Source organism: Oncorhynchus tshawytscha, linkage group LG19, assembly GCF_018296145.1.
Source record: "Oncorhynchus tshawytscha isolate Ot180627B linkage group LG19, Otsh_v2.0, whole genome shotgun sequence".
NCBI classification, from domain to species: Eukaryota; Metazoa; Chordata; class Actinopteri; order Salmoniformes; family Salmonidae; genus Oncorhynchus; species Oncorhynchus tshawytscha.
Window position 1 is genome coordinate 7,430,024 of NC_056447.1, and position 20,995 is coordinate 7,451,018.

Below are 20,995 nucleotides of genomic sequence, written 5' to 3' on the forward strand. Positions count from 1 at the left end.
TCTGTGGAGAGAAAATGTAATATCATTATCAACATTTGACTAGAAAGTATATGAGCCACTGGGCTAAAAAAGATGATCAAAAACCATGATGGTTCCATCTATGCAAGGGCGTCAATTGGGTATGGCAGTTACCATATCCCAGATCAGGTATTCCCAAAACTGGGGTACGCGCAATGCCGTCGGACGTACACCAAATAAAAATGTGTTTGTTTTTTTAATTCACATTTTCAAATAGTCCATTTATAATTTCCAATGCGGCTTCCGGGTTGGATGTGCGTTATGTCAAGAAGCAGTGCGGCTAGTAAAATAAAATAAATAAATCAGCTACACAACAAATGGCCGTTGTGTTCGATAGTCCTTCTTTATATCCCAAAAAAGTCAGTTTAGTTGGCGCGTTTGATTCAGTAATCCCCCCGTTCCACTAGTTCAACATACATACAAAGGAATCCCAAAAGTTACCAATAAACTTCGTCCAAACAAGTCACACAACGTTTCTAATCAATCCTCAGGTACCCTAGTATGTAAATAAACAAAAGGTTTAAGACGGAGAATAATGTGTTCAATACCAGAGATAAAAAACGAGGTGCTCGCCCTCATCCACGCAAGACTACAGTCAAAATGATTGCCACCTTGAAAAACTACAAATTCTAGCTAATTTTAAAAAAACAAGCCTAAAACCCTTTCTAAAGACTGTTGACCTCTAGTGGAAGCCATAGGAACTGCAATCTGGGAGGATTTCGTTTGAATTTCCCATAGACAAGCATTTTCAATGGGTGGTGACCTCCCCAAAATATATTCTGGATGGATTCTCCTCGGGCTTTTGCCTGCCATATCAGTTCTGTTATACTCACAGACATTATTTTAACAGTTTTAGAAACGTCAGAGTGTTTCCTATCCAATACTACCAATACAACCAATACTACTATACAATACTACTATTATATGCATATCCTAGCTTCTGGCCCTGAGTAACAGGCAGTTTACTTTGGGCACGTCAGTCATCCGAACTTCCGAATACTGCCCCCTAGCCTTAAGAAGTTTTTAAGCTGTCAGGAAAAGTACTCGGATCTGCAGACACTCCGTTCATTTTACTTGGCCGCCCTGTTTTAACAGCGTCTCTCTGAGCCATCATAATATACTGGCTTATGTTGTAAAATATTGAATGTGCTTAAGTTACATCTTAAATCTGTCAAACATCTGCAATGTAGCCATTGATCCTATTGTGTTTCCATCATATTAAAGCAATATTAATCCTATGTAATCTTTTCAAGCCAGAGTATGAACTTTTCACAAAAATATACAGAGATCCCTAGGCTATAGCTTGTGATTGGATGGTTTGGGTGGTTGCTTGTGAATGATCATATCTTAGCAGGTCTAACCAGCGTTGGACTAGTATCCGAAAGGTTGCAAGATCGAATTCCCGAGCTGACAAGGTAAAAATTTGTTGTTCTGCCTCTGAACAAGGCAGTTAACCCACTGTTCCTAGGCCGTCATTGAAAATAAGAATTTGTTCTTAACTGACTTGCTAGTTAAATAAAAAACAGGTATTCATCAGTGGAGGCTGCTGAGGGGAGGACGGCTCATAATAATGTCTGGAAGGGAATGTATTTGACACTATTCTGCTCCAGCCATTACCACGAGCCCGTGCCACCAACATCATGTGGTATTCCTGTCCTACTACTGTCTTCCCTTCCAAGAACAATACATCTGTTTCTGGGTTCCTTCGCAGCATCGCTTAATCAGACCATGAAATCAAGAACAATGCCCAGTGACACATTCCAAGCCTTTCCTGAAAGTTGGCTGCAGTCCTTTTCTACTGCTCCAAAACAGCAGCAAGTCATGAAAGCAGGGTCGCATTCCTTGTATCGCTATCAGTTACTGCACCTCAATACAGAGCACTGTATTTACTATCACAAACTGTGTTCTCAGTCAGTACACAGCCAACTCTACTTCGCAGTTACTCTGCAATTAACGAACTGTTCTTAGTTTTAGTCGGTGGTTTAGTTTTAGCCTATGAACATGTTAACTTACTGATATCTCATCTCTTTTTTTAAATGTTTACATGGAAAACCACGCAACTACACATATACACCACATACTGACATTTTCATGTTGACAGTTTAGGGATGATGAAAGTTGGCTAATGGAGTCTTACGTTGCTCTCATCCAATCATAGTATTTTGTCTGGTTAACCTTTGTTCCACTGAGTCAACTGAACGCCTTCAAGCCTTCTGCCATTACTGGATGAGAGCTCAATCAACAAGTATATCCCCTTACTATGTGGGCCAAGGGCATCCCCCCTTGAATACATTAAATGTGTCAATAACCTATACAGTGCCTTGCGAAAGTATTCGGCCCCCTTGAACTTTGCGACCCTTTGCCACATTTCAGGCTTCAAACATAAAGATATAAAACTGTATTTTTTTGTGAAGAATCAACAACAAGTGGGACACAATCATGAAGTGGAACGACATTTATTGGATATTTCAAACTTTTTTAACAAATCAAAAACTGAAAAATTGGGCGTGCAAAATTATTCAGCCCCCTTAAGTTAATACTTTGTAGCGCCACCTTTTGCTGCGATTACAGCTGTAAGTCGCTTGGGGTATGTCTCTATCAGTTTTGCACATCAAGAGATTGACATTTTTTCCCATTCCTCCTTGCAAAACAGCTCGAACTCAGTGAGGTTGGATGGAGAGCATTTGTGAACAGCAGTTTTCAGTTCTTTCCACAGATTCTCGATTGGATTCAGGTCTGGACTTTGACTTGGCCATTCTAACACCTGGATATGTTTATTTTTGAACCATTCCATTGTAGATTTTGCTTTATGTTTTGGATCATTGTCTTGTTGGAAGACAAATCTCCGTCCCTGTCTCAGGTCTTTTGCAGACTCCATCAGGTTTTCTTCCAGAATGGTCCTGTATTTGGCTCCATCCATCTTCCCATCAATTTTAACCATCTTCCCTGTCCCTGCTGAAGAAAAGCAGGCCCAAACCATGATGCTGCCACCACCATGTTTGACAGTGGGGATGGTGTGTTCAGGGTGATGAGTTGTGTTGCTTTTACGCCAAACATAACATTTTGCATTGTTGCCAAAAAGTTCCATTTTGGTTTCATCTGACCAGAGCACCTTCTTCCACATGTTTGGTGTGTCTCCCAGGTGGCTTGTGGCAAACTTTAAACGACACTTTTTATGGATATCTTTAAGAAATGGCTTTCTTCTTGCCACTCTTCCATAAAGGCCAGATTTGTGCAATATACGACTGATTGTTGTCCTATGGACAGAGTCTCCCACCTCAGCTGTAGATCTCTGCAGTTCATCCAGAGTGATCATGGGCCTCTTGGCTGCATCTCTGATCAGTCTTCTCCTTGTATGAGCTGAAAGTTTAGAGGGACGGCCAGGTCTTGGTAGATTTGCAGTGGTCTGATACTCCTTCCATTTCAATATTATCGCTTGCACAGTGCTCCTTGGGATGTTTAAAGCTTGGGAAATCTTTTTGTATCCAAATCCGGCTTTAAACTTCTTCACAACAGTATCTCGGACCTGCCTGGTGTATTCCTTGTTCTTCATGATGCTCTCTGCACTTTTAACGGACCTCTGAGACTATCACAGTGCAGGTGCATTTATACGGAGACTTGATTACACACAAGTGGATTGTATTTATCATCATTAGTCATTTAGGTCAACATTGGATCATTCAGAGATCCTCACTGAACTTCTGGAGAGAGTTTGCTGCACCGAAAGTAAAGGGGCTGAATAATTTTGCACGCCCAATTTTTCAGTTTTTGATTTGTTAAAAAACTTTGAAATATCCAATAAATGTCGTTCCACAAAATGATTGTGTCCCACTTGTTGTTGATTCTTCACAAAAAATACAGTTTTATATCTTTATGTTTGAAGCCTGAAATGTGGCAAAAGGTCGCAAAGTTCAAGGGGGCCGAATACTTTCGCAAGGCACTGTATATCTCTCCCTCTCTCTCCCTCATCCCTCTATCATTGGCCTGAAAAATTACAGACTCCTTCAGTTTCAAGAGAAAGGCCTCCATTAAATGAGTCCGTTCTTTCACACGTCATCCGGCCGTGCAAATCCTGCTCGTCTCCCGGCCCTAAATGTGGAGGGCTTCTCCATACCGGGCATTTTGTATAAACAGAACAGTCTCTCAGCAGGATCTCTTTCCCTCTCTGTGCTCCAGCTATGTGGTGGAGTAGGCCAACTTCTTGCCTGTTTCCATTTCTCTCAAAAGCCCTAACACAGATCCCATACCATGTCTTAGGAGCAAGGCCTCTCTGTGGTCAAGCTGAATGTAAACCTATTTGCATAAGAAGTCAATCAAGTCTTAAGATGAAGAAAAGAAGCATGATGCTCCCTTAGGTAGATGCGAAGGCAGTATATTTTGAGAACTTCCTCATGAACCGGAGAGTTCACTTTCCCAAGAGGCAAACTTCATGAAAACCATTTAAAGATTATTTTGAACGCAGATCTGTAGTGGATCTCTAGCACGAAATGATCATGTCAACCAAACACTGTGTAAACAATGTGAATGAAGTTTTTACAAAGACATGACTTTATAACCATGGAACCAATATGTGTAGGCATACTGAACAAATAGACAACATGATTTACGGACACTCACTCTTTCACAACATTGTGCAAACAATGAGTTAGGCATGGTAACTTCCTACAGGGTAAGGGAAATCCCAACATTCTGATGGTTTTAATGGGAGAGCAAAAACATTTAGAAACCACACTGTCTGATGATTGTCCATTATGATTGATTAGAAGCCACTTTTTTATTCAATTAATTTAACTTATTCTGTACATAATGTTGCTGCTACCTTCTCTTATAACTTCTGGACATCAGAACAACGATTACTCACCACGAATTGGCAGCAGCTTTTTTTTCCTTTAACGAGTCCGACGAGCCCGACGTGAAGGACATACTGCTTTCCCGGGGACAGAACCAAATCCCTGTTATTTGTGTGAAGAGAAGACAAGAAAAATAGGACATAGGTCGGGCTGCCTTCTGAGAATTCATAGGCAATCGAATAAACCCCCGCCGCCTTCCGTTCCACTAGCTAACATGCAATCATTGGAAAATAAAATTGATGACCTATGAGGAAGATTAAACTACCAACGGGACATTAAAAACTGTAATATCTTCTGCTTCACAGTTGTGGCTGAACGACGACATTATCAACATACAGCTGGCAGGTTATACGCTGTATCGGCAGGATAGAACAGCGACAAGTCTAAATCTCTTCGGGTACTCATTGACTCTAGGGCCGATGAGAGTTTTTTCAACGCTACCCTGGCTTCCGAGCTGAACATCCCCACTCAGCCCCTCTCCACTGCCATGGATGTTAGAGCGCTGGACGGGCATTCTATAGGCCGGGTTACTCATATTACCACTCCCATCAACCTACATGTGTTAGGGAATCACAGCGAGACTACTGAATTCCTGCTCATCAAGTCCCCTCAAATTCCCATGGTATTGGGATTCTCCTGGCTCCAGAGACACAATCCCCTCATCAACTGATCTATTGGTGCCATCATGGGCTGTCCGTTCTGCCACACCCAGTATCTGAAGTCAGCATAACCTTTCCCAGGACTTCTTCCTGGGGGCTCAGAAGGTGCCCCGGACCTCTCTGCCATTCCCGCGGAGTACCAGGACTTTCAGGAGGTATTCAACAAGGCCCGGGCCACTTCACTTCTGCCGCACCAACCATATGACTGCGGGATTGACCTTCTCCTTAGCACCACTCTGCCCCGGGTTGACTGTATTCTCTGTCGGGACCGGAGACCAAGACTATGGACAACAACATTGGGGAATCCCTAGCTGCAGGATTTATATGTCCTTCGTCCTCTCCCGCCGACGCAGGGTTCCTCTTTGTGGAGAAGGAGAACAAGACCCTGCACCCATGCATCGACTACTGGGGACTCAATGACATAACGGTGAAGAACCGCTACCCGCTACCACTCATCTCCTCGGCCTTAGAGCCGCTCCAGGGGGCCACCGTGTTTTCCAAGCTGGATCTACGGAACGCCTACCACCTGGTGTGGACAAGGGAGGGGGATGAGTGGAAGACTACCTACAACACGGCCTACGGCCACTACGAGTATATGGTCATGCCATTTGGCCTCACCAACGCGACTGCTGTGTTCCAGGCTCTGATAAATTATGTTCTCCGTGACATGTTGAACTGGTTCGTCTTCGTCTACATTGATGACATCCTCGTCTTCTCCCGCTCCCCCCAAGAACATGTGCTCCACATCTGACAGGTTCTTCAACGCCTCCTGGAGAACCAACTGTTTGTTAAGATGGAGAAGTGTGAGTTCCATCGCTCCACCATCCCCCTTCTGGGGTACATCATCCCTGCTGGGAGTGTCCAGATGGATCCCAGGAAAGTGAGTGCATTTGTGGATTGGCCCCAGCCATCGTCCAGGGTGCAGCTGCAACGTTTCCTGGGGTTCGCCAACTTCTATCGCCACTTCATCCGGGGTTACAGCACACTGGCTTCCCCTCTGTCAGCATTCACTTCTCCCAAGGTTCCGTTCACGTGGTCTCTTGGTGCTGACCGGGCGTTCCGGGACCTCAAACACCGCTTCACCACTGCTCACATCCTGGTTCATCCTGACCCTTCCCGTCAGTTCATGGTGGAGGCCGACACGTCAGATGTAGGAGTGCGCATTCTTCTCTCATCGCCTCAATGCTACGGAGAAAAACTACAATGTGGGAAATCGTGAGTTTCTCGAAGTGAAGATGGCGTTGGAGGAATGGAGGCACTGGCTGGAAGGGGCAGAACATCCGTTTATCGTATGGACCGACCACAAAAATAAGTAGTATCTCCGGCACCGCCAAACACCTCAACTCCTGGCAAGCTAGTTGGGCCCTGCTGTTCACACGGTTCAACTTCTCCCACTCACATCGGCCGGGATCCAAGAATGTCAAGCCGGATGCACTGTCTCCCCATTTTAGCCCCATGGCTATTACCCCGGAACCCGAGACCATCCTTCCCACCTCGTACCTGCCAACGGCACTCAGCTGGGGTATAGGGAAACAGGTCCGGGATGCACAGCATTCACAGCCGAACCCCAGGCGGGAGTCCAGATAACCGGATGTTCGTGCCTGACGTGGTCTGCTCCGCAGTCCTGTCGTGGGCCCATTCCTCCAGACTGGACATCCTGACTGGGGTGGATCGGTTTTCCAAAGCCGCCCACTTCATTCTTCTCTACAAACTACCCTCTGCCAAGGAGACGGCCCAGATCATGGTGCAGCACGTCTTCCGGATCCATGGACTGCCGGTCAACCGGGGCCCTTAGTTCTCATCTCGGTTCTGGAAGGCGTTCAGCACCCTCATTGGGTCATCAGCCAGCCTGTCCTCTGGATTCCACCCCTAGTCCAACGGCCAGTCGGAGCGAGCCAACCAGGATCGGGGGACTACTCTGCGCTGCCTTGTCTCCGCAAAGCCCACCTCCTGGAGCCAGCAGCTGGTGTGGGTCGAATACGCCCACAACACCCTTCTCTGCACTACCAAGGGCCTATCTTCTTTTGAGTGTTCACAGGGGTAACAGCACCTGCTCTTTCCTGAGCAGGAGGAAGAGGTTGGCATTCCTTCTGTCCAGATGTTTGTCTGCCTCTGTCATCGTACCTGGAGGAGAGCCCAGTCGGCCCTCCTCAAGACCACCTCCAGGTATCGACGACAAGCGGATCCCCACCTGACCCCGGCATCGTATCGGGCAGAAGGTATGGCTTTCCACCCGGGATCTGCCCATCTGGGTGGAATCCCGCAAGCTGTCCCCGCGGATTATTGGCCCATTCCCCATTGACAAAATTATTAGCCTCTCTGCTGTTCGTCTTCTGTTGCCCCGTACCCTTCGTAAACATCCCAACTTTCATGTGTCCAGAGTTAAACCCATGTCTCACAGCCCCTTCCCGTCCTGTACCTTTGGCCACCTCTGGATTGCCAATCTTTGCCTGACCCAACCGTGAGCCTGGTACTGGCCAATACAATCCCCAGACCTGAACCCAATTGAGATGGTTTGGGATGAGTTGGACCGCAGTGAAGGAAAAGCAACCAACAAGTACTCAACATATGTGGGAACTCCTTCAAGACTGTTGGAAAACATTCCTTATGAAGCTGGATGAGAGAATGCAAAGTGTGCAAAGCTGTCATCAAGAAAAAGGGTGGCTACTTTGAAGAATCGAACATTAGATTTTGATTTGTTTAACACTTTTTTGGTTACTACATGATTCCATATGTGTTATTTCATAGTTTATGTCTTCTCTATTATTCTACAATATAGAAAAAAGTACAAATAAAGAAAAACCCTTGAATGAGTGGGTGTGCCCAAACTTTTGACTGTACTGTACATACATGCCCATACATACATAGGACCCAAAACTGTCCGGAAAAATAAGATACAAACGAACATCCACAAACTAACAGCATAGCAATCCCGCACAAACCTAGACGGGCCTAACAGGCTTAAATAGACAAATCAAGAAACACAAAAAGGAACAGGTGCAACTAATAAGACTAAACGAACAGAAAAGGAAAAAGGGATCGGTGGCGCCTAGTAGACACCGCCCGAACAGGCAGGGAGCCACCTTCGGTGGGAGTCGTGATACATACATACATACATACATACATACATACATACATACATACATACATACATACATACATACATACATACATACATACATACATACATACATACATACATATATATATATATATATATATATATATAATATATATATATATATATATATATATATATATATATATATATATATACACACACATCTTTTTCAATATATTTTCCTTTATTATTGTCCCCTAACCCTACCACCCTCCCCTAATTGGAGTAAACTAATGAACAACAACAATTAGGCTTCCACTTCCAGCTTATACATACTATATACATTTTACAGACACATTCTATTTTACAATAGTTATTTTGTTTGTTTTTAGTCCTGTCCTTCCTCTACCCTCAACCCCTCCCATCTATTTCTGATGTCCATCCAATTGTATTTATATTTGCCATACGTTTCTAACTGTGCTGTTTCACAAAAGTTCTGAACCTACAGTATATACATTTTACAGACACAGTATATACAGTATATCTATCTCTTAAAACCTCTAATGATTCCCCATCCCGCATGAGGGAGCGTAATCATCGCCTGACACTAATTAGCATAACGCAACGGACATAAATATTCCTAGAAAATATTCCTATTCCTGAAAATCATAAATTAAATATATTGAGACACAGCTTAGCCTTTTGTTAATCACCCTGTCATCTCAGATTTTCAAAATATGCTTTACAGCCAAAGCTAGACAAGCATTTGTGTAAGTTTATCGATAGCCTAGCATAGCATTTTGTCCAGCTAGCAGCAGGTAACTTGGTCACGGAAATCAGAAAAGCAATCAAATTAAATCGTTTACCTTTGATGAGCTTCGGATGTTTTCATTCACGAGACTCCCAATTAGATAGCAAATGTTTCTTTTTTCCAAAAAGATTATTTTTGTAGGCGAAATAGCTCCGTTTGTTCTTCACGTTTGGCTGAGAAATCGCCCGGAAATTGCAATCACGAAAACGGCGAAAAATATTCCAAATTAGCTCAATAATATCGACAGAAACATGGCAAACGTTGTTTATAATCAATCCTCAAGGTGTTTTTCAAATATCTATTCGATAATATATCCATCGGGACAATTCGTTTTTCAGTATGACCGATTGGAGTAATGGCTACCTCTGTATTTTATGCGAGAATCTCTCTGGGAGCATCAGGTGACCACTTGCGCAATGTAGCCGCTTACGGGTATTCTTCATCATAAATGCGTAAAACTACGTCACAATTCTGTAGACACCTTCGGGAATACGGAGAAAGAGTGATCTGGTTGATAGCCCATTCACTGCTCAATAGGGACGCATAGGAACGCAGCGCTTTCAAAACATGTGGAACTTCCGGATTGGATTTTTCTCAGGCTTTCACCTGCAACATCAGTTCTGTTATACTCACAGACAATATTTTTACAGTTTTGGAAACTTTAGAGTGTTTTCTATCCTAAGCTGTCAATTATATGCATATTCTAGCATCTTGTCCTGACAAAATATCCCGTTTACTACGGGAACGTTTTTTTTCCAAAAAGGAAAATACTGCCCCCTAGTCACAACAGGTTCACCCTCCATATTGCATTTCTATTTGCCATATATTTTTCAACTCTGCTGTGATGTTTCACAAAAGTTCTAAACCTTTATATTCTCATTGTTTCTAAATTAAGATACATTTTTTTGCTAAAAATATTATTACATTATTGATCGATTGATTATGACTTTATCTCCCTTCTATCCCAATGAAGTCCACAGGACTTTTGTTATGGGGTAAGGAACACCTCTTTTTATTTCATTTATTTATTTCACCTTTATTTAACCAGGTAGACTAGTTGAGAACAAGTTCTCATTTGCAACTGCGACCTGGCCAAGATAAAGCAAAGCAGTTCGACACATACAACAACACAGAGTTACACATGGAATAAACAAACATACAATCAATAATACAGCAGAAAAATCTATATACAGCATGTGCAAATGAAGTGTGATAAGAGAGGTAAGGCAATAAATAAACTATGGTGGCGAAGTAATTACAATATAGCAATTAAACACTGGAATGGTAGGATGTGCAGAATATGAATGTGCAAGTTGAGATACTGGGGTGCAAAAGAGCAAGATAAATAAATAAATAACAATATGGGGATGAGGTAGATTGGATGGGCTATTTACAGATGAGCTATGTACAGGTGCAGTTATCTGTGAGCTGCTCTGACAGCTGGTGCTTAAAGCTAGTGAGGGAGGTAAGAGTCTCCAGTTTCAGAGATTTTTGCAGTTTGTTCCAGTCATTGGCAGCAGAGTACTGGAAGGAAAGGCGGCCAAAGGCAGAATTGGCTTTGGGGGTGACCAGTGAGATATATCTGCTGGAGCGCATGCTTCTGGTGGGTGCTGCTATGGTGACCAGTAAGCTGAGATAAGGTGGGGCTTTACCTAGCAGAGACTTTTAGATGACCTGGAGCCAGTGGGTTTGGCGAGTATGAAGCGAGGGCCAGCCAACGAGATCATACAGGTCGCAGTGGTGGGTAGTATATGGGGCTTTGGTGACAAAACGGATGGCACTGTGATAGACTGCATCCAATTTGTTGAGTAGAGTGTTGGAGGCTATTTTGTAAATGACATCGCCAAAGTCGAGGATCGGTAGGATGGTCAGTTTTACGAGGGTATGTTTGGCAGCATGAGAGAAGGACGCTTTGTTGCAAAATAGGATTCTAGATTTAATTTTGGATTGGAGATGTTTAATGTGAGTCTGGAAGGATAGTTTACAGTCTAACCAGACACCTAGGTATTTGTAGTTGTCCACATATTCCAAGTCAGAACCGTCCAGAGTAGTGATGCTGGATGGGTGGGCAGGTGCGGGCAGCGATCGGTTGAAGAGCATGCATTTAGTTTTACTTGCATTTAAGAGCAGTTGAAGGCCATGGAAGGAGAGGTGTATGGCATTGAAGCTCATCTGGAAGTTAGTTAACACAGTGTCCAACGAAGGGCCAGAGATATACAGAATGGTGTCGTCTGCGTAGAGGTGGATCAAAGAAGCATCAGCAGCGAGAACGACGTCATTGATGTATACAGAGAAGAGAGTCAGCCCGAGAGTTGAACCCTGTGGCACCCCCATAGAGACTGCCAGAGGTCCGGACAACAGGCCCTCCAATTTGACATACTGAACTCTATCGGAGAAGTAGTTGGTGAACCAAGCGAGGCAATCATTTGAGAAATCAAGGCTGTTGAGTCCGCCAATAAGAATGTTGTGAATGACAGAGTCGAAAGCTTTGGCCAGGTCGATGAATACAGCTGCACAGTAATGTCTTATTGATGGCGGTTATGATATCGTTTAGGACCTTGAGTGTGGCTGAGGTGCACCCATGACCAGCTCTGAAACCAGATTGCATAGCAGACAAGGCACGGTGAGATTTGAAATGGTCGGTAATCTGTTTGTTAACTTGGCTTTCAAAGGCTTTAGAAAGGCAGGGTAGAATAGATATAGATCTGTAGCAGTTAGGGTCCAGAGTGTCTCCCCCTTTGAAGAGGGGGATGACCGCAGCAGCTTTCCAATCTATGGGAATCTCAGACGATACGAAAGAGAGGTTGAACAGGCTAGTAATAGGGGTTGCAATAATTTCGGTAGATCATTTTAGAAAGAGAGGGTCCAGATCGTCTAGCCCGGCTGATTTGTAGGGGTTCAGATTTTGCAGCTCTTTCAGAACATCAGCTATCTGGATTTGGGTGAAGGAGAAGTGGGAGAGGTTTGGGCGAGTTGCTGTGGGGAGCGCAGGGCTGTTGACCGGGTAGAGGTCGCCAGCTGGCAAGCACGGCCAGCCGTAGAAAAATGCTTATTGAAATTCTCAATTATTGTGGATTTATCGGGAGTGACAGTGTTTCCTAGCCTCAGTGCAGTGGGCAGCTGGAAGGAGGTGCTCTTATTCTCCATGGACTTTACAGTGTCCCAGAACTTTTTGAGTTTGTACTACAAGATGCAAATTTATGTTTGAAAAAAATAGCAGCTTTCCTAACTGCCTGCGTATATTGGTTCCTAACTTCCCTAAAAAGTTGCATATCACGAGGTCTATTCGATGCTAATGCAGAACACCACAGGATGTTTTTGTGCTGGTCAAGGGCTGACAGGTCTGGAGTGAACCAAGGGCTATATCTATTCCTACTTTTAAAAAAATTGAATGGAGCATGTTTATTTAAGATGGTGAGGAAGGCACTTTTAAAGAATAACCAGGCATCCTCTACTGACGGGATGCGACCAATGTCATTCCAGGATACCCCGGACAGGTCAAGTAGAAAGGCCTGTTCGCATAAGTGTTTAGGGAGCGTTTGACAGTGATGAGGGGTGGTCGTTTGACCGCAGACCCATTAAGGATGCAGGCAGTGAGGCAGTGATCACTGAGATCCTGGTTGAAAACAGCAGAGGTGTATTTGGAGGGCAAGTTAGTTATGATGATATCTACGAGGGTGCCCGTGTTTACGGATTTGGGGTTGTACCTGGTAGGTTCATTGATAATTCGTGTGAGATTAAGGGCATCAAGCTTAGATTGTAGTATGGCCGGGGTGTTAAGCATATCCCAGTTTAGGTCACCTAGCAGCAGGAGCTCAGAAGATAGATGGGGAGCAATCAATTCACATATCAACTCAAATCAAATCAAATGGATTTATATAGCCCTTCGTACATCAGCTGATATATCTCAAAGTGCTGTACAGAAACCCAGCCTAAAACCCCAAACAGCAAGCAATGCAGGTGTAGAAAACTCCCTAGAAAGGCCAAAACCTAGGAAGAAACCTAGAGAGGATAGGCTATGAGGGGTGTGAGGGGTGGCTATGAGGGGTGGCCAGTCGTCTTCTGGCTGTGCCGGGTGTAGATTATGACAGAACATGGCCAAGATGTTCAAATGTTCATAAATGACCAGCATGGTCAAATAATAATAATCACAGTAGTTGTCGAGGGTGCAGCAAGGCACTACCTCAGGAGTTAATGTCAGTTGGCTTTTCATAGCTGGTCATTAATAGTATCTCTACCACTTCTGCTGTCTCTAGAGAGTTGAAAACAGCAGATCTGGGACAGGTAGCACGTCCGGTGACCAGGTCAGGATTCCATAGCCGCAGGCAGAACAGTTGAAACTGGAGCAGCAGCACGGCCAGGTGGACTGGGGACAGCAAGGAGTCATCATGCCAGGTAGTCCTGAGGCATGGTCCTAGGGCTCAGGTCCTCCGAGAGAGAGAAAGAAAGAGAGAAAGAGAGAATTAGAGAGAGCATACTTAAATTCAAACAGGACACCGGATAAGACAGGAGAAGTACTCCAGATATAACAAACTGACCCTAGCCCCCCGACACATAAACTACAGCAGCATAAATACTGGAGGCTGAGACAGGAGGGGTCGGGAGACACTGTGACCCCATCCGATGATACCCCCGGACAGGGCCAAACAGGAAGGATATAACCCCACCCACTTTGCCAAAGCACAGCCCCCACACCACTAGAGGGATATCTTCAACCACCAACTTACCATCCTGAGACAAGGCCGATTATAGCCCACAAAGATCTCTGCCACGGCACAACCCAAGGGGGGGCGCCAACCCAGACAGGAAGATCACATCAGTGACTCAACCCACTCAAGTGACGCACCCCTCCTAGGGACGGCATGAAAGAGCACCAGTAAGCCAGTGACTCAACCCCTGTAATAGAGTTAGAGGCAGAGAATCCCAGTGGAAAGAGGAGAACCGGCCAGGCAGAGACAGCAAGGGTGGTTCGTTGCTCCAGAGCCTTTCCGTTCACCTTCACACTCCTGGGCCAGATTACACTCAATCATATGATCCACTGAAGAGATGAGTCTTCAGTAAAGACTTAAAGATTGAGACCGAGTCTGCGTCTCTGACATGGGTATGCAGACCATTCCATAAAAATTGAGCTCTAGAGGAGAAAGCCCTGCCTCCAGCTGTTTGCTTAGAAATTCTAGGGACAATTAGGAGGCCTGCGTCTTGTGACCGTAGCGTAAGTGTAGGTATTACGGCAGGACCAAATCAGAGAAATAGGTAGGAGCAAGCCCATGTAATGCTTTGTAGGTTAGCAGTAAAACCTTGAAATCAGCCCTTGCCTTAACAGGAAGCCAGTGTAGGGAGGCTAGCTAGAAAGTTTCCGATTTTTGCAATGTTACGTAGATGGAAAAAAGCTGTCCTTGAAACAGTCTTGATATGTTCGTCAAAAGAGAGATCAGGGTTCAGAGTAACGCCGAAGTCCTTCACAGTTTTATTTGAGACGACTGTACAACCATTAAGATTAATTGTCAGATTCAACAGAAGATCTCTTTGTTTCTTGGGACCTAGAACAAGCATCTCTGTTTTGGTGTCCAGGGCACAGCTGGGGGAAGAGGGTGGTCTATAGCAAGCTGCAACGGTGAGAGACTTGTTTCTGGAAAGGTGCATTTTTAGAAGTAGAAGCTTGAATTGTTTTGGTACAGACCTAGATAGTAAGATAGGCTGCAGAGGTCTACCTCTGCAGTAGATTGAACACTGCCCCCTTTGGCAGTTCTATCTTGGCTGAAAATGTTATAGTTAGGGATGGACATTTCTGGGGTTTTGGTGGTTTTCCTAAGCCATGCTTCAGACACGGCTAAGATATCAGGGTTGGCAGAATGTGCTAAAGTAGTGAATAAAGCAAACTAATGGAGTAGGCTTCTAATGTTAACATGCATGAAACCAAGGCTTTTACGGTTACAGAAGTCAACAAATGTGAGCACCTGGGGAGTAGGAGTGGAGCTAGGTCATGGATTAACCTCTACATCACCAGAGGAACAGAGGAGAAGTAGCATAAGGGTACGGCTAAAGACTATAAGAACTGGCCGTCTAGCACGTTCAGAACAGAGAGTAAAAGGAGCAGGTTTCTGGGCACGTTAGCATAGATTCAAGGTATAATGTACAGACAAAGGTATGGTAGGAAGAGAGTACATTGGAGGTAGACCTAGGCATTGAGTAATGAAGAGAGACATATGGTCTCTAGAGACGTTTAAACCAGGTGATGTCATCGCATATCTGGGATGTGGAACAACATGGTTGGTTAAGGCATATTGAGCAGGGCTATAGGCTCTACAGTGAAATAAGACAGTAATCACTAACCAGGACAATAATGGACAAGGCATATTGATATTAGGGAGAGGCATGCGTAGCCAAGTGATTGTATGGGTCCAGTGAGTAGTTGGGCTGGCTGGGGACACGGTGATTCAGACAGTTAGCAGGCCGGTGCTAGCAATTTGATTAATTGAATATTGGATCAATTGAATATTTGATCAGGAAACGAGTCAGTTGCGTAAATAGTACCAGATACTGTAGGTTTCATGTAAGGTGTACGTTTTGGTCACTGGGAAAAAGGTGCCTTCAGAAAGTATTCACACCCCTTGACTTTTTCAACATTGTGTTGTGTTACAGCCTGAATTTAAAATGGGATTAAATTGAGATTTTGTGTCACTGGCCTACACACAATACCATAAAATGTCAAAGTGGAATTATGCTTTAAGAAATTTTTACAAATGAATTAAATATGAAAGGTTGAAATGTCTTGAGTTAATAAGTATTCAACCCCTTTGCTATGGCAAGCCTAAATAAATTGAGGATTAAAAATAAATGTGCTTAACAAGTCAGATAATAATTTGCAAGGACTCCATAAATCAAATCTAAGTTTATTCATTACATACACATATTTAGCTGATGTTATTGCAGGTGTAGCGAATTGCTTGTGTTCCTAGCTCCAACAGTGCAGTAGTATCTAACAATTGACAATTATAAACACAAATCTAAAAGTAAAAGAATAGAATTAATAAATATATACAGTACCAGTCAAAAGTTTGGACACACCTACTCATTCAAGGGTTTTTCTCTATTTTTACAATTTTTTACATTGTAGAATAATAGTGAAGAAATCAAAAATATGAAATAACACATATGGAATCATGTAGTAACCAAAAGTGTTAAACAAGTCAAAATCAACTTTTAGATTCTTCAAAGTAGCCACCCTTTGCCTTGATGACAGCTTTGCACACTATTGGCATTCTCTCAACAAGCTTCTTGAAAAATGCTTTTCCAACAGTCTTGAAGGAGATCCCACATATGCTGAGCACTTGTTGGCTGCTTTTCCTTCACTCTGTGGTCCAACTCATCCAAAACCATCTCAATTGGGTTGTGAGGTTGGGCAATTGTGGAGGCCAGGTGATCTGATGCAGCACTCCATCACTCTCCTTCTTGGTCAAATAGCCCTTATACAGCCTGGAGGTGTGTTTTGGGTCACTGTCCTGTTGAAAAACAAATGACAGTCCCACTAAGAGCAAACCAGATGGGATGGTGTATCACTGCAGAATGCTGTGGTAGCCGTGCTGGTTAAGTGTGCCTTGAATTCTAAATAAATCACAGATAGTGTCACCAGAAAAGCACCCCACACCATCACACCTCCTCCTCCATGCTTCACGGTGGGAACCACACATGTGGAGATCATCCGTTCACTTACTCTGTGTCTCACAAAGACACAGCAGTTGAAACCAGAAATCTCCAATTTGGACTCATCAGACCAAAGGACATATTTCCACCAGTCTAATGTCCATTGCTCGTGTTTCTTGGCTGAAGCAAGTCTCTTCTTATTATTGGTGTCCTTTAGTAGTGATTTCTTTGCAGCAATTCGACCACCAAGGCCTGATTCACACAATCTCCTCTGAACAGTTGATATCAAGATGTGTCTGTTACTTGAACTCTGTGAAGCATTTATTTGGACTGAAATCTGAGGTGCAGTTAACTCTAATGAACTTATCCTCAGCAGCAGAGCTTCCTTTCCTGTGGCAGAGCTTACTTTCCAGCTTCCTTTCCTGTGGCGGGTTCTCATGAGAGCCAGTTTCATCATTGTAGGTTTTTGCAACTGCACTTAAAGAAACTTTCAAAGTTCTGTATACCACCCCTACCTTGTCACAACACAACTGACAGGCTCAAACGCAATAAGAAGGAAATTAATTCCACAAATTAACTTTTAACAGGGCACACCTGTTAATTGAAATGCATTCCAGGTAAATACCTCATGAAGCTGGTTGAGAGAATGGCAAGAGTGTGCAAAGCTGTCATCAAGGCAAAGGGTGGCTACTTCGAAGAATCTCAAATATAAAATATATTTTGATTTGTTTAACTCTTTTTTTGTTACTACATGATATGTGTTATTTCATAGTTTGTCTTCACTATTATTCTACAATGTAGAAAATAGTTTTAAAAAAATTAAAAATTAAAAAACAATAAACAAAAATCCTTCAATGAGTAGGTGTGTCCAAGTGACTGTGAGCTGTGAAAAGCAGAATTATATATTTTTCTCTTGTAGCTTTGTTGGCTGTTGCTTCTCAGGGAAGACATAATGCCACCACCACCCCAGGTTGTGGGTTCCCTTCTCATGCTGAAATGGATGTCATACGTGGGGAGCATTTTTGGACGGTTGCCATTGGAAAAGTCACATGAAGGCCAACTTGTGGAAGGAAGTCTTCCCCTGAGGAGTCCTACAAAGTTATCCTCCATTTTCCAACCTAAGAAAAGACAAGCCATCAAGCAACGAAACAGCCAATAAAACAATCAGCGAACTTTTGCCGATCCCATGGATGTCCCCAATCAATCACAGGGCTTTTATCCACAAATAGTATTAGATAAAGGGATGCTAATCTAAGATGATGTCCCATCCCTGTCCATGTAATACTATTCTTTATGATCGAAAAGGGAAAACTCCTATTCTGAAACACCATGATGCTCTTCATTCTTTTAACCACAGAAAAGAAAAGACAATTGAACACAGACCCTCATGCTTTACATAACTTAAACATATCAAGTAACCCTAAATGTATGTATGTTTTAAAGTGAAGTAGTGACAGGGTCATAAACTGCGATAATCAATGTTTAAAGTTTTATTTTTCTCCAAACAAACAGTAACAAACAGGCTTGATGAGCAAATATACAGTACAACTAATTTTTTTTATTTTTATACATTTCATACAGGTCTGTCCATTACTCTAATCGCTGTTCACAAGTACAAAAATTATCTTTTGAAATCTCTGTAGTTACAATGGACAGTTCAGCAGTAGTCATTCTTAATTGCTTGATGCTAATTCTCTAACCCTGAATTGCACAGCAACTCAAAACAAAGCATTGATAACACACACATATACTTTTTATAACCCCTTAAAAGCAAACCAATAATAGGCAGTTCTTGCAAAGATTTCTAAGTATTGATAAAAGCAATCTATATTTCACAATAATCAAGCCATGTTTCTGATAATACTTGTAAAAGTTGTAAAGAGAAAAAGAAACTGATGTAAGATACTTGACTCAGCAGTCAGGTTGCACATACAATAAATAGTGTTTAATTAAGTTTCATTGAGACAACGGAATGCGAGACAAATGACTGATTAAGGCTAATCAAGTGAACTGAACTTTCTCCTCGCATTCCATAAGTGTTCATAAACCGGCTAATATATGAAATATACAAAGAGTTGACTAAAGTAGTAATGATGTGGCATTAAAGAATGGGATACAGAAGTTTATTTGTGATTTGTGATCATTTTGGGGAATCTGTTAACTGTTTTGTGTTGAATTCTTACTGCACGTGTGTAGCATGTAGTAAATAAGAACGTTTCACCTATACACAGAAAAACTATACATTGCAAAGTACACATTTGGAAAAAATACATCAAATTTACATTGTATGTAACAAACATGGACACAGTGCATAAAAATATCTAAAAGCTGTGGTATATAAATATCTAAGAACTGTTATATGTAACGCACCAAGAGGAATTTCAAGCCACATAGAGAAATACAAAGCATTGTTTTTGTAGTAACAGTGGCAGTGCAAAACCAGCTTTTAATAATGAGTTATTTCGGATGCCTGCTTTTATAATATTTGATCATAAGCAAAAACACAAACAGCTCTCTCTATAAATAGTACAGCATTTCTTAAATATAGCGGTTTATCAGTGATCGACATAAGTTATAAGTTACATATCCAATAGCAGAGCAAACATACTGCCATTCGAGTAAACAAGCACATCCAGAGGTCACGAGAATTCAAAAAGGAAAGTAATGAGCCTTCATACAATATGGCAAAGCATCTATCATATCTCAAGCCCACACTTACATAAACAGTATCCCTGGTTAAAAGCAACCTACATCCATTTCAATGACTCACTCAAACGCTACACATTCCTATAGATACCTAGCCATTGCATATGGAGAAAGATACGAGGTTCATAAAGCCACATTCAGATACAGTTACTCCAGCCCTGAAAATACCCCAAAAAGCTGTTGTTTTTTCATTTGCCCTTTTCATTTACAATCGCTTGCTGTGTCGTAGCGGACTTGGACCCATTCGCAATAGAAGAAAAGCGGTGTTCATTCATGCACTCTTTTCACATAGCACTCTAGTCAAACTGAAGCGTCACTAGCAAGCGGATGAAAGGAAGACCTGCCTCCACTGGCTCTCTAGACTTCGACCCATACTGGGAGTGTAGCCCATAGAAATAGTCATCCTATTTCGATGGTGTAATTAGCCTGGTCTGTTAGAGAGGGAAGACACCTACACCTGAACCCGGTATATGGCAAACGAAGAGGGAGAAAGAGAGAGCGTGGTGCAGGTTGCGGTAAATAGTGGGACCATCAAACGGCAGTCTCCTGGTCCTCTCGCTGGATCATCTGGTAGTGCTGGCGGTTTTCCAAGTACTCCGCCAGCTCCTGGTCATTGGCCTTCTCCGCACGCCGCTTCGGCGTCTCACCCTGTAAAAGGGAGATGGGTATAAGAGGGGTGGAAAGAGAAAGGGGGGTGAAGGGGTGGAGAGAGAGGAAGGAGGAGAGAGGAAGAGGGAAAGGGTGAAAGAGAGAAAAGGGGTTGAGAGAAAGAGAGAGAGAGAGAGAGAGAGAGCGCGAGAGAGAGAGAAAGAGAGAGACAAGGGGGGTATAGTGATGTGTGTGTGAAACTGTGCATGTTGATTCTGATGACAATGAAAAAACACACTGAAACATACAATCTTCTTTTTGTATTGGCAAGTAAAACAGAAAAATATTCTCATAATGATGACAGGCTTTTTCTTGCCACGAGTCAGTTCACCATGGTGACCGTGTAGTGTACTAAGACCATTGTGGATGTATAAGACCTGCCAGGAATCCTGCAGGGGTACAATTCTCACTGACAGAGAAGAACATGAAATCCCCATTACAAAGAATACACAGCAATTTCCCCCTAAAATAGGCCTTTACTGGACTAGAACGTGTCATTTTGATAGCCATCAGCCTGATTCATTGAGCCCTTTACCCGAAGGTCAAGTAAAAAAGGCCTCTATCATCAGCCTTTCCTGAACTAGAGCAAATGTGATAA

The 20,995-nt window shown here is 43.0% G+C and overlaps 1 protein-coding gene across 3 annotated transcripts in view; it reads right to left on the reverse strand.

Moving 5' to 3' along the window:
• Positions 1-18,518: 18,518 nt before the first annotated feature.
• Positions 18,519-20,995, reverse strand: part of dgkzb (diacylglycerol kinase, zeta b) — an 85,902-nt gene continuing 83,425 nt past the window's right edge. For all 3 annotated transcript variants that reach the window (XM_042301324.1, XM_042301321.1, XM_042301323.1), the window contains one exon: positions 18,519-20,397. In XM_042301324.1, coding sequence (XP_042157258.1) covers positions 20,281-20,397 — 117 coding nt within the window. In that variant the 3' untranslated portion in view covers positions 18,519-20,280. The remainder of the gene's footprint in view (positions 20,398-20,995) is intronic.